This window comes from Motacilla alba, chromosome 1A, assembly GCF_015832195.1.
Source record: "Motacilla alba alba isolate MOTALB_02 chromosome 1A, Motacilla_alba_V1.0_pri, whole genome shotgun sequence".
NCBI classification, from domain to species: domain Eukaryota; kingdom Metazoa; phylum Chordata; class Aves; order Passeriformes; family Motacillidae; genus Motacilla; species Motacilla alba.
This window is the reverse complement of record NC_052031.1, coordinates 21,723,056-21,737,594: the sequence shown is the minus strand read 5'-3', so window position 1 is coordinate 21,737,594 and position 14,539 is coordinate 21,723,056. Positions and strand designations below refer to the sequence as shown.

The window sequence follows — 14,539 nt, the reverse complement described above, 5'->3', positions numbered from 1 at the left end:
TCTGGTTTCTGACCATTTGCTTCCTTTCTGCTTCCTGGCAAGGTGTCATGAGCATGATGTATTCTGGGAAGCTAGACTTGCTCCATAGATCTTATGAGCAGCCTTACTTGAATGCTGACAGATGCCTCTGTCAGCCTAAATCCTTTCTGCAAGTTTGTAAAGCAAGCAAAGCAAGATTTTTCACTTCCAAAAATATATGTTGATAGTGAGTAAGCAGAGAGTGTGATTCCTTTTAACTAATCATGTCATCCAGCTGAGGAAGTGCCTATCCTTTGATTTTTATTTTTCATATGTAGACAAAGGAAGACACCTTAAGTAAAGACGTTATGTTAATGTGTTTTTCCTTCCCCACCACCTGCTTAGTTGAATGATTTTTTTTCCTATCACTGTGTATTTGAACTATTTTTGTAGTTTTGGGAATGCCCAGAATTTTGAAAACACTACTGAAATAAAAAAACCCCCACATGATAGAACAAATTTTATATGGTAGGCATTGGGTGGGAATGTTCCAACAACCATCAAGAAATGGGACCCCTATATTATTTACAATCTAATAATACTTTTTGTTCAGAAGGATCCTTATTAGGAATAGAAGCACTGCAGGGAACTTTCAATTAGGATTTCAGCAAAATATTAAAGTGTCACCTACATACCATTCATATCAATTTAAATATCTGCTTTGTTTGAGTAAAAAAGAAAGGCTGGGTTTCTACTGTAGAAAAAGCAGTAGGCAATTATTTCTGGAATACATAGCTTTCCACAAGTATTATTATCCTTCAAGACACTGTTTAGTACATACCATGCAGGGTTGACACCCACCAGCATCACCATTTTTAAAGCCACTCTTTTGTGAAGATTCCATTTTTCTATTGACGTTGCCAAACAAATTACTCCAATCAGCAGCAGATGAAAGTCTTTAAAATAAGCAGATGCTACCTGAAATGTAATAAAAAAATCCAAAAAACCAAAAAGGAAAACAAACCCATTTTTAAAAATTAAATAGTGAATTTCTTTTAGCCTTTGGTGATACCAATTTAAGGAAAAAAAATCAGTAAGATTATATTATGAAATAAATAAAGAGACTCTTTTTTCTTAAAATTAGGTCATTGGATTGTATTAAATACATTTAACCAAATGATTCAAGAATAAATGCACTAAAGTGCATGTGGTTAAAACAAAATAAAAAATAAAGCTTCGGATAGAACAGCCCAAAATGGTCAGTCACATCTCACATACATACTAAATCAGCAACTAAATGTTGTTCTTGTTACTTTTTTATCTATCCAACAGGTAAAATAACAACTTTAAGCATAGACTTAGATTATGATTAGCTGTGATTCCATTTCTTTGGCACAAAGGTGTATAGTCAGCAGTTTGCACATGGTGTCATTATTGTGACATTTTGCCTCTGTATATATTAAGGATATTTCATCACTACCTAGCATTTTCCCATCAACTGGCATCTAAACACTGAGCCACTATCTAGAAGAAATTATTAAAGTAATTATTTAAAAAATGTGAACAAGTCCTGAAGACAAAGCATGTAAGCAAGTCTTGAAGCAGAACTATTGTGATTGGCACTCAGCAAATCCATGCATTTGCCTGACAGGTTTCAACATTATGTGTTTCATTCTTTGGAGTTTTGATTCCTGATATGCACAGTATAAAACAGAGAAAAATAAAGGTTACCTGCTTGGATCCCATTATACCAAACAATGGGAACATGAAGGCAGGGAGCAAAGCTGAAACAGCCAGTGGCAAAGCTTCTGTGAGCCAAAAGATGGCAACTACAAACAACGTGTATGCACATTCTGCTTCCTAGAATACAAAAGGCACCAATAACAACATGAGCTGAACATCCAGGGAAAAAAAAATCACAATCCAAAAAGTACAGCTCCATCAGTAGAGAGGTTCCCTACGCTGGAAAAAGCATGAGTCAAAGGACCTGCATTTAGGGCAGTTATTGTGTGCTATTGACAATCCTGCTGAGATATGAAACACAGTCAGTAAAATAGGTAAATAGGTGTAGAGAAATCTTTTCTAAGAGATAGATTTCCATTCTATCACTCAGGAACAGTGGGAAAAAAGTCAGCTGCCTGTTCCTTCAAGGACAATTAATCAATTTCTAGGTCATTCTGGAGCATTCTCAGGCCATGAATTCCTATAAATCAAAAGCATTTTGCCTCTGTAAGCAAACCTTTAAGATTCCAAGAGTACTCGCAGTCAATAATTGGTCAAATGTTTTTCTCTCCTGAAGTTTTGTCATCAGTGGCAATAAGGCAAGGGTATCACTAACAAAAAAAGGTATCGTGCAATACTGACAAGAAACATAGCTGTTGTTGTTCAGGCTTGTAATATTAGCAATTGTCTTTTGTTTCAACTCCTTAAAACCAGAAGTTTTTTCTTTTCCTTTCTTCTTTTTTTTTTTTTTTTTTTTTTTTTTTACTCCCAGGAGAATAATTCTCAATGCTGTCTGTAGACTTCAGCCCCAGACAAATATAGTGAGGTGAATTAAATCTAGTTTATTCCAGAGTATTAGAAATATTCTTTGTGTAGCTTTAAATTTATATTTCTGCTTTTAAGGAAAATGGTTTGGAACTCTTAGTGCCCTGGTTAGGGTATGAAATTACTCAGCAACAGCAGAGATGTTTTGTACTGGGAAAGGAGCAGCTTAATGATGTAGCTCTTGGAACCTTTGACTGGAAAACAACAATATGAAACCCAAGTCAGTCAGCTGTGGCTATCATTTATTTTGGGTTATGTATGAAACAATTTGAAAATATCCGTTCACCTAGCAAATGTTCATCTCACGTAAGTCCTACCACATGAAGAATCTCCCATGAGTTACCTCTCAGAAAGAAAACTGAAATATTGGAACTGTGATGTGAGAGTGTGAAGCACATTGCTCTGTAACCACCATCCAACTGTGATGCAAAGACTTCTGAACCAAATTTTCATGTATCATCATACATGGTATGCATAACACACATATGATAACACATCATAGAATTCCATTTTAATCTGCTGGCATCAGAGCTGTACCATATAGAGTCACTAATGACATTGTTAGAGAGCTGTTTCATCAACTTGGAGTTGTTGCAAGAGTTAGTGAATGCCAGAATTTATTTCAAGTAAAATAAAACTATAGCTTTTGCAATATTTAGGAACCAGAGGGAATTTGTCGGATCACTGAATTCAGTCATTTCCTATCAGACAACACAAAATATGATGAACTTAAAAATCCTTTATTAAACAAAAATTGCAGCTCTTTTCCTGACAATTCATCTCCATTGTCAATCATACAGAGCTGTTTAAAAGAGTCCAGAAAATAACAATGATAACAATATTTCAATGTAGTCCAGATGTAAGAAAACAAATATGTGATTCTGAGCTTCATGCATCCAGTACAGAGTTTTATGTTGAAGCTGTCTTCTCTACATTTCTGTGAAAATCCACTGAGTTGACCCAAAAATAATCTCAATGCAAATATCCTTATTCATTCAAGCTCCCTTCCAACTCAAACTATTTGTGATTCTGTTAATCTGAAACAGTCCGGGAATCTCAATCATTACATAGAGGTGCAAAATAATTATCTCTCCAAACAGGTCACTTACTTTGGTTTTGATGATAAGTGGAAGTGGAAGTAAAAGCAGTGGGGTGAGGACAATGAGCAGGAACCTTCGGTAAACCAGGAGGTAGCTAAGAATCTTCATGGTTGATGGCTGTTAGATGAACTTCCCTGAAGAAACTGCCAAAAAACATGTCTGACTTTAAATAGCTGACTCTGATTAATATTTTTCCAAGCTATCACCTTTAGCCATTGCTAAAGCAGGCCAGTAAAGCAAGTTAAAATTAAATCTGGGTCTTTACTGTTTTAGTGAGTTCATTAACAGTAGGTTGATAAGATAAGTGTCCGTCTTAAACCAAGGCTAGATGTCAGCCCTCTCAGGACTTTCTCTCCCTGCTCTTCCTCATAACAAGTTTATGTAATTACAACAGGTTCTAGACAGTCAGAAAAATAAAACCTTCCAGTGCTCTCCCAGTCACTGCTGACTTCCGGAGGAAGTCAAAACATATAACATACATAAAATAAATGTTCAAAACCAGTTGGGGCATTTATGTGAAATCATAAGCAAGATAATTTTATCGAACAGAATTAAAAATTCTTCATTGTCTTCTCCATCTGTGGAGTATTCAAAACTTCATAGGATAAGATGCTGAGCAACCTGACCTGAACTTTGTTCTGCTTTTAGTTAAAGGTTGGACTAGATGATTTGTGGAAGTCCCTTCCAGCCTCAGCCTTTTTGTTGGTTTTATCTGTCTAGAATCTAAAGTGTATGAGAAAAACATGGCCTTTCTTCCTGTCTTGCCAGGCAGGGAATAGATCATTTTCTCTTCTCATGCAGAAAAAGGGTAAGTTCTTTTTTCTGTACATCATATAAAGTTTTGGGGAAGTCTAAGAGTAGGAAACTTTTTGAGACAAAAGTCAAAAATAAATAAATCCTTTTGCCTGAATTTTCCCCATTTTCAATAAAAAGAACACTTGGTACTGTCTTTGTAATGCAACAAAATAGCACCACATAAAGAACAGGAAAAGACAGGAAAGAAGCTTGTACACTGTCTGTGGTGAAGATTAAAAGGGGTAAGAACACATTGTTTTGTGCTCAGAATCTTACATGAAGCAGAAAATCAGAAGAGGAGACAGATAAGGAGTTGAGCTGCCATCAGAAGCATCCAAAGGACAGGTTATATAGGTAGTTTTTTACTATCCATATAACCTTTTGATTATAAGAATCCCACGTGTCAAGGTGCAGGCAAAGGAAGTGATCAGATTGTCGGTGTTGAGCACACACTTCTGGTTTTAGGAAGGTAGGACTTTGGCTATGGGAAAGCAGTATCTCAAATCTGACTGTCAGAAAGCAATCGACTGAAAACCCAAAGGTGGGAAATAAACTGGAGAAAGTAAAATAAAATAACAGCCTTGCTACTGGGCAATTGGGAAAACAGCTTTGATACAACCTAGGGAGGTGAGACTGAGACTTCATGGAAAGATGATGTAAGGGATTAAAGATGTTCAAGTGAACTGGTAACTTTCAAAAGGGGCTGCTCTAAATATATAAAGACAAATTTTTTTAAAGAATTCAGAGACAGAATTAGGAAATCTTCAAATATCTAAAAATCCAAAGAGAATTGTGTGAGACCTGGAAAAATCTGTTCTATAAAGGAATAACAAGCATGTAGAATGATAAATTCAGAAGGATTGTGATATGAAATATATTTTAGTTGGAGAAGTTGAAGAAAATTTCTATTAAAGTATCAGAACTAAAAGGAAATTAGAGGAGAGTGATTAAGTAAAAATTGGGGAAGACAAACTGCAGACAGTGCTGGAGTATTCAACATTTTCTTTGCTTAAGTCTTTACAAAGGTAAATGGAAGTCAAATTAATTTTAATATGAAAAACGGAGCACACTATGGGGAAAGTGATGGTGGGAGTAGTGAATATTTAGATTTAATATATGTATTCAAGTCAACAGTTCCAGAGGAAATCCACACACAATTCATGGGTGATAATTCATACAGTAATCTGGGAACTATTTCAGAATATATTTGAATATATTTTGTTATGCCAAATACTTGAAAAACTTTGAAGTATTACAAATTTCTAGAAAATTGATCAGACAGAAATGGAAATTAAATATGTCACATGAACTCAATTTAGTTTTATTTTTTTCTTCGAGCAATTCACTTAGTGACCAAAGATGTAAATTATGTGCATCTTATTTTACTTCAATAAACTTTTTAGATAAACTAAGAGCAAGTCAGAGGTAAGCATAGAAGAAATGCTCTAGGGGAAATTATGCCTGTGTGTACAAATTATTTTTAAAATGTTCTTCTTGAAGAGCAGTTGCAATTGTTATGCATTCATACTTCAAAGATATTTCAAATGGCATCCTTAAGAGGTCTATTCTGCTTAGTTTTCTAGCCTATATTTTTTTAATGTTTTTGAATCATAAACTCGTAATCAGCAGGACAAAGATAAGACCTTCTAGCTGATAGTAGACCATAAATCTGCTTTTTCAGCATTCTTAGGTAATCACTGCTATAGCAAAATGCTGCGTGGAGATAGAAGTCCAGAACAAAGGAGAAAAGACACTTCCAATATTGATTCAAATAAAATATTGCTGACAAAGAGTAGAAATTGTCCTGCATAATTAGCATTGAAATTCTCAAACCTGTCTCAGGTCCCTAGTCAGCTATCAGAGATGGTCAGGGCAGAACAAGGCATTACACGGAGAAAGTTTCCTTCCAAACATATGTTGAGATGTTTCTGGACAGTCAAGCTTCGACAGGTAACCTGAGAATAGATAGACCAATTGGAGAGAAAATGAATGTGCAGTGGACTAAGTTTAATGGTGGAGAGCTGGAGGATTTCTGAAAGAATGTAAACTGGGATAAAACTTTCCTTACAGGCAGGAAGAAGGAACAAGAGAGGGTATGCAATCCTGCTTAAAGAACTTTAAACATACAGCTCTGCATGCGAAGATAAAAGTGGTCTTAATGTGATTTGAGGTGTTACTGAATGATTATGAAAAAATATAAATTTAATTTGAAAAATAAATAAGGACGTATTTGCAACACTGGAAAAAGGTTTAAAAGAGGCTGAGTTTCTAAGGGTAAAGAATATTTCTAGTTGTGCTACCCACGGTTAGCTGATCTGGGTCAGCATTGATCTCTTAATCCCTAGCCTTCTTGGAAAGCTTAATTTATTTTTGTTGTGTCTTGAGTTAACTATGGACATCCCTTGTGTGTTTTCTCAGTAGCTGAATTTTCTGGTTCATTTTTTTTTCAGACCTCAGAAAAGCCTGTAGCAATGGTCCTTTTATGCTGAAGTTTTGTGTAGATAGCTGTATTTGTAGCTTAGTTGAGGACTGCTATTTCTCTTTAATACTTGAAGAAGGCCTTGTATGCTCCAAAACACAGTTGTGTGGGACAACAAAGCAGAAGAAGTATTTGAGGAAGAGGAAAGAAAAAAATCTTGTTGTTCCAAACGCTGATTTTTCAATAAAACGAAGGAAGATGAGAGATCCAGTTATGGGAAATGAGATGGCAAGAGGGGCAACATCACACCCCAACAGGTACAATGAGACAGAAGTCATGTCCCCAGTGGTTGGCAGACAAAAACAAACAAACAAAAAAACCCCAAACACCTTTCCTAGGCACTATGAGTTTCTGTAGAATGCATATTCCAGGACTCTCAGTCTGATTCTGAGCTCTTTCTCTTAAGTGATCCAAGAGAACTGTTTTGTCTGAAGCCCTGAACAACAAACTGATGCACAGATCAAGCAGCATATAGTTCATGCAGTCCCCATGGGCCTCTCCAGGCAGGACTAGGTGAGAGAAATGCTCTCTATGCTGCTGCCAGGAAGCACAACTCCATTGGAGAGTCTGGCAGAAGGCACCTGCAGATACCCAAGGTCAGCAGTGTCAAGGGTGATGGAGCCAGGGCTATAGCGCAATTTGCTCAAAGACCTAGATACAACTCATGGGTAAGGTGGAAGAATGGGGATATCTGTGTGTGTCCCAAGGACATTAAACCCTGAGGGAATGTAAAATGTGATTTGATTTCCATATTATAGGAAGTACTATGTCAAGAATGACCTGGACCAATGGAGAACGAGGAGACAGACAAGCACTGCAATGACCCAACATGAGGCAACAATTTAACACAATCTCTCCTGTCCTGAGCAACCACCACAACACATGAAGGCCAAGTCATGCATCGCACAATTCAATGGACATTTTATGAATGTTTTACAGGGGTGATCCATAGACTATGAGAATCATATCTGTATATATATGTATCACATGACAGGAAAGAGAGTGGGGCTTAGTAAGGTTGCATTGGATAATGTAAGACTTGAGCATGGCATACATTGTATGGACTAAGGGCTAGAGATGGGATGGATGGATTTTGTTCATGGCAGTCTGTCATGGTGCTGGTTTGGACCATGTGATGTTTTGAAAATGCGACTAAAAATGTGGATAACAAACTGTGTTTTGGTTATTGCTGAGAAGTCCTTCCATGGCATCAAGATATTCCCACTCTGCCTCCCAGTGAGGAGGCTGAAGGTGTGCAAGAAGTTAGGAGGGGACACAACAAAGGTAACAGACAGAAATTGATTAAACAGGATATTTTCTGCCATATAAAAGCAGGTTTAGCAATAAAAACTGGGCAGGGGCAGGTATTTTGGGATGAATGATACTTCTCAGAGCCTGACTGGGCATTGACCTATTTGCAGGAGGTTGCCAGTGTTTACTTTTGTATTAATTTTTATTCCATTTTATTATTCCTCTTTATTTTGCTTAATAAATGTTTTTAACCCACAGGTTTTCTCACCTTTGCTCTTCCTATTGTCTACCCTGTCCAGCTGAGTAGCTGTGTGGTGTTGAGCTGGTGAACTGAGCCAACCCACCACACCTTGTCAATGGCCTTGTAAGTTACAATACCATTCTCCATCTTAACATGAAGTTAAAAACCTTTGGATCACCACAGACAGTACGGTAATATTGCCAGACCAAGAAAAACATTTCAGTTAAGCAATACTTCCTGAAAATTTCAAAGCATGCAGAATTTAGTACAACATGCAGCAAGGCAGGATTCACAGAAATGTGAAGGGGGAAAAGAAAAATCAATATTTCCTTGTCAAAGGTCGATCATTCAGGACTACCAGGATAAGTTTATAGAATGAGAGAAGTACTATATTAGAGCAGCACACTAATCTAGAAGGGAAGTTTTTTTTACACAAATATATGACTAATTATAGTAAACAGAAATACCACATATCACAAGAAGAACTGTAAGATGAATAAGGTACAACTCAACAGGAAGAAATCTGTGGAAAAACAGGGCAAAGAAATGTAATAAAACAATCTTCTCAAAGAAATTTGAAGGATTTATACTTCTACAAAATTATATTAATGACTTTCAAAATTATAATTATTTATAACAAAAATGAAAAGCATTACCAAAAATGTTAACTTTTTTTATATAGAAAAACTTGAATTCTGAAGTTACTAAGTTCTACTCTGTAGGGGAAAGAGAAGAAAGCTCCATAAATGGCTTGGGTAAGCACTGTTGAGGGATTTACTTCAGATTTTACATTTCTATATCTAAATAGGTCACCATAACCTTTGTCTCACAACCCACAGATAGATGGAAGTACTCCCACCCTGCTCAACAGAAGTGCTCTAACCAGGCTGAAGTGAATTACAGGGTGTTTCTCTTCACTGACTACGAAACCTTTTTCAAGGCATCTAACTTTTAGATGTCTGTGGTAGGGCAGACTTGTTTTATCCTCTGCTTGTTTGGGAAAAAATCTTAAGCTCTCTGGAGTCAAGAATAGCTACAAAAGACCTGGAGCACTGAGCAAAGAAACAATCTTCTTTCCTTTGGTCTTAGGGTTTAAGAAAATGGCTATTGCATGTACATCATAAAACAAGATTTTATCAGTATTTTAAACTTCATTAGTATTGTTGAATAATTAGCTTTCACTGCTTATCATTGAAAAAAAAATTGGAAACCATCTCTAATTTTATTTGTGTATTAATTTGCCAGTGGCTGGGATCAAAGGGGGTCATTATTGCCAGAGAAAAATTAAATGTCTTTTGTACCCAACACTGATTTCCACCTTTAGAAAGATGCCATTGAGAATAAATTTTCACTAAATAGAAAGCATGAAAATTAAGTCAAAAGCAGTAATTCCCCAAGAACTTGCAGGTTCTGCAAAGTTCTTAACAGGCACAGGAAATTTTGCCTGGCTGTTTCCCATTGTTGCTGCTCATTATTTTTCTTCAAAAACATAAAAGCTTTTGGAACTGAAAATTCTATTAACATCCCCATACAACATATAGAGAGAATTAAATGCTCCTTCTCTTTCTCTTTTTCTGATTATAGAAGTGAAAGCAGAAAGAGCAGAAAGAAGAAAGAGCTGCACTGAATGCAGTTCCACAGTGGTGGAATTGGATGTGTGGTCACATGTCCCATCCCGATGTTTTCCAATTTCTAAGTACATATCCAAGATGATAATAGACAACTGCTCCAACAACTCTAAATGCTCTAAAAACTAAGTTAGTAAATCTTTATGGAGCTGTAATTGTATTTTAAACTCTGTGTTTTCTTTTTTCAAAGAATCTCCTAAGGAACAGACTCTTCTAAGCTTAGCAGAATGCTGTCAGGGACAATGAGATTTGTAGGGAAAAGGAGGTAAAGAATCAAAACAAAAGTACCTTTTGGGAATTTCAATAGCATAAAATTCTGAATAATATGTGATATTTATCTGCAGATTGAATATGGAGACTTTGGAGGCTTCTCAAATAATTTGGGTGTTGTATTCCTATATTCTTGACCTGCCATACTAAACAGCAATAGTAAAAGAACACTAAACCCCATTTATTTTCATAATGTTCATTGCATTTCTCTTCCTACACTACAGAACAACTGAGAAAGTTCTCTTTGAAACAGATCATTGACACTTTTTGGAGAAGCAGTTCACAAAAACCAGATTAAATCAATTTTCATCATATTATGATGAGAGGAGAAACACATTTTATACCTACATTCAGTCTGTATTTCTGAATGGAAAGAATCTGACATGTGGAATATACTTTCACACTCCTTACTGCATAAAAGCAAACAAACTGAAAAGAAACAAAATCCAATCAACTCGACACTGAAAATTTTAATGAGCAAGAAGTTCACTATGCATTGTAAACATGTTCTTTCTCACTTTGAATAGAAACTCACAGTACTTAGAGCACTTTAGTATGGTGATTTTTCAAGATGACCGGTACTTAGAGCCATTTTCTTTGAATCAGTTCAAGTACTTCAGCTCAAGTGCTTCAAAAATCACTATATGTTCTTCCAAGTTTCTGAAACAAATTTCTCTCTTCCACTGATGCTAGATAGCACAGAGGTTCTACAATATTCTCATTTATTCTGGATACTCCATTTGTGTGATACTTCCCACTGGAATCCCTGCCCAGTGACACAAAGGAGAATTTCTAAGACATAAACTACACTTAAACTTCCTGTTCATGAAAAAAAAAAGTAAAAGACAAAGAAATAATGGGATTTTAAAACAATTAAGGGCCTATATATGGGTCTCCTACATGTGAAGCAAACCTTGAGAGCTTAAGAAGTCTTAGCTATTTGAGATTCATTATACAAACTCTGTCTGTACATCAATCTGCTTCTCTCAAACAGCTCCCTGATAATGCTTCACTTCACCTCTGAAGCAGCTGTAAGCAGTTTAACTTCAGAGCTGAAAGCAATTTAGCTTCATCAATGACATATTGTACCTACAGCAAACAAGTTCTGCTGAGAATTTTTCCTGGATGGAGCATGACATTAACCAGGTGAGTTGAATTCCACATACTCAGAACCCATCCCGGACACTTGTCAAGCAAGCCTGTAACTCGGCTTGCACAGCATGTTATTTTCTTGGCCAGGACCTCTCTGTAAGTACAGTCCTCTTGATGAAGGAGCTGCCATGCTTCCAGTTTGCCCAATGGTTTTCTCCACCCTCATTCCAGAGGCTTCACTGAATGCCTCAGACTCCTGTGCACGGTGTCCAATGTGCTCCTTTTAAAGACAACAGACACATGCCTTTTGGGAAATGACACCTGTCATGCTCTGGCAAACTTCTCTTGCCAATAACCAGTATGGGCTGGGAAAAGCCTGAAGCCTTCACAAGTTTTTCACCTTCCTGCATACTCGCATACTCTACTCATTGACTGAACAAGCAACAATACCATTCTGTAAGAGACATGTCCTCTGGGCTGCTGTCATGTGCCCTTGGTACAAAATGAACACAAACCTGAAGCATTTTTAGGCCTAATTTATCATTTTACAATTTTTGCCTCCTTAAAATGCAGGTCCATGTTTATTCTTGTTGAATGATGTGTAGTTGGTGCTGTGTGAACCCAAAGTTAAACCTGCAGTGGATCTGCATGGACAAGCCTTCTTTCCAGAAGACACACTCTCACAGCCTGGGAGAATTCATGTGCACATTGGAGCAGCTATAAAGGCAGAACTGTTTGTCTTGCACCATGGCCTAATTCTCTAACAGCACAGAGTTTTCAGACCCCTTCCCACTGAAATGTGCACCTTCCTCATGAAAGGATAGAGATTGTGGTGAACACAGCTTTATAAGACTTCATTTCATAAAGTGCTAAGAATATTCCTCAAACTTACAAAACACTGGCTTGGTAATAAATTTCAAAATATATGCCTGAAAATAGTCCACAATTGTCAGCAAACGATCTGAGCTGCAAATAAACTAAGTGTGCTCTGATAAAACACCAGCCTATACTTTTGATTTTTATCATTTTGGAGGAGGAATTTTGTTTTAAAATTAGTGCATGATATAACTCCCAGGTAAGGGTTTTAATTTTCATAAGTCAATACATTCAGGACCAGCTTGGATGAACTTTGAACAACCTGGTCTAGTAAAAGATGTCCCTGCTCACAGCAGGAGATGAACTTGATATTCTCCAAAGGTCCTTTCCAACCCAAACTGCTCTATGTTTGCTTTTATACAGAATGCAAAAGCAGCAGGAAAATATTCTAGCTACATTGGCACTACAAAAAGTGTCTTTGTTTGCATGGAATTTCCCTTCATGACAGTAAAATCTTTTTATGTGGACTTTTATCAAATAAAATGCAAGTCAGTGATACCATAATGACGTCTGTAGAGACACAACATGAGAAAGAAAAATATTTAAGTCCTTTCCCCAATCATTTGTTAGCTTTTTCATTTTTAATTTTTCCAGGTGATGACAGATAATTGGAAGTGCTAGAGTTATGCTTCTCATAATTGATGTTGTCTGTGTGATGATGACATGTTAATGTCATCAACCATGAGGGATTTTATCTAAGATGCTTGATTGGTTGTGTTATTGTTGAGGAAAGATGTTAATCAGCCAAAACCATTAACTATTGTGCTTGACTTAGAGCAAAGCTCAAATTCATTTCCTTGGATAAATTTATTCTGGTGAAACACAAAATTGAATAAAGGTAGTTTGTCAAAATTATGTAGGAACTTTTAATTGATAGATGTAACAATATGAAATTTTTCAGTGGCATAATTATTCTAAACAGATCATTCCTAGATTTAGTCCTACTTTTTCTTCTTCTTTTTAAATTAGTAAAGATTTTAACAGTTTACTTCCTTTCAGTAAAAGACATTTATATTTCCATTTTATTAATACACTTTGTAAGTTCTCACATTTTTCCCCCAGGTGGTATTTTGTTATTCAGGTTTCTGCATAATTTTATCTTTTGGAGATTTTTAGAATTCGTTATGAGGTCTTCTCCCACCTTGACCCAAAACTTCACATTAAAACTTTGTTCTTCTGAATAATATCTGTTTGTCATAAATGCCCACATGTAAAAAAACCCACATGAATAAATGCATCTTATAATGTGTAAATGTTTGACTTTATAGTACTTTTGATTCAGGGGAAAATCTTTTCTGTCAGTCTTCTTATGTACTCTTTTTTTAAAATAAATTTTATGAAACTGCTAGATGATCACATCCACATTTTTCTCATTGACAGTAATATATTTAGCCAACCTTCAGTTCTGTTTTCCTTCTTCCTTTCTTAAATTTTCAGTCATTCTTTGACTTTCTTGGGACTTTCAGTGATCAGTTTATCATCAACAATAGCATTGTTTCAGTAATTTATTTCTGTAAGGTCCTGAGAATAGTTCACAGCCAGATCAATGTCTTATTCAAAACATTATTTCCTAATCTTACACTAATTTTGGACAATAAAGGCACAAATGTATTTACTCAGGGATTCTTTGTCATCTTAACTTTCTCATTAAAAATTTCTATGATGTCTACCATCAAAACAAACCACACAAGTACTCCGATTGCCCTTTGCTGCTGCAAACAAACTCAGATTGCAACGAAACTGACTTGTGAAGCCTTGGAGTTAACTGTACATATTCCTCTTTTTCCTCATTCTGTCAAGACCTAGCAAACACTCTCCTGGGTAAGAAGACTCACAGCTTGGGTTGGCAGAGTGTCTCCTGCACTGCCAGGACACCGAGCACTTCGCTGGCGCTGAGTGTGGGCTCCTAGTATGCCCCAAGCCAAGCAGTACAAGGAAAATGGGCCAGGTTCAAGCTTCTGCTGGAATGAAAAGAAAAGGTACTAGTACACATTTCACATCTCCACTCCCATTCAGCATGGCTGAGGAAATTTCCTGTTAACAAAGTTAAATTTCAGGCTGAAGCTGCAGTAATGAGAGGAGTCTGCAGGCAAACAGCCTCCACCAGAGTGGAGCAGAAGTGGTGAAGACAGTCTCTGCTCTCCTCTTTATGCCTATATCCATGTGTATGTGTTTTACTACCTACAGAAATTAATCACAGAGTATTAGGGTAGCTATGTCATTATCAGCATGTCTTAAGAGCAGCTAAAAATTCAGAAGCAGTGTTGGGATGTTTCTGTCTGCAGCTGCATTGTCCCCTGTT

At 36.5% G+C, this 14,539-nt stretch overlaps 1 protein-coding gene across 3 annotated transcripts in view; it reads right to left on the bottom strand.

The window, feature by feature from the left end:
* Positions 1-14,539, bottom strand: part of SLC13A1 (solute carrier family 13 member 1) — a 49,996-nt gene that overhangs the window by 23,064 nt on the left and 12,393 nt on the right. For all 3 annotated transcript variants that reach the window (XM_038153355.1, XM_038153357.1, XM_038153356.1), the window contains exons 2-4: positions 3,615-3,748; positions 1,690-1,818; positions 800-936 (exon numbers count right to left, since the gene is read on the bottom strand). In XM_038153355.1, coding sequence (XP_038009283.1) covers positions 800-936; positions 1,690-1,818; positions 3,615-3,713 — 365 coding nt within the window. In that variant the 5' untranslated portion in view covers positions 3,714-3,748. The remainder of the gene's footprint in view (positions 1-799; positions 937-1,689; positions 1,819-3,614; positions 3,749-14,539) is intronic.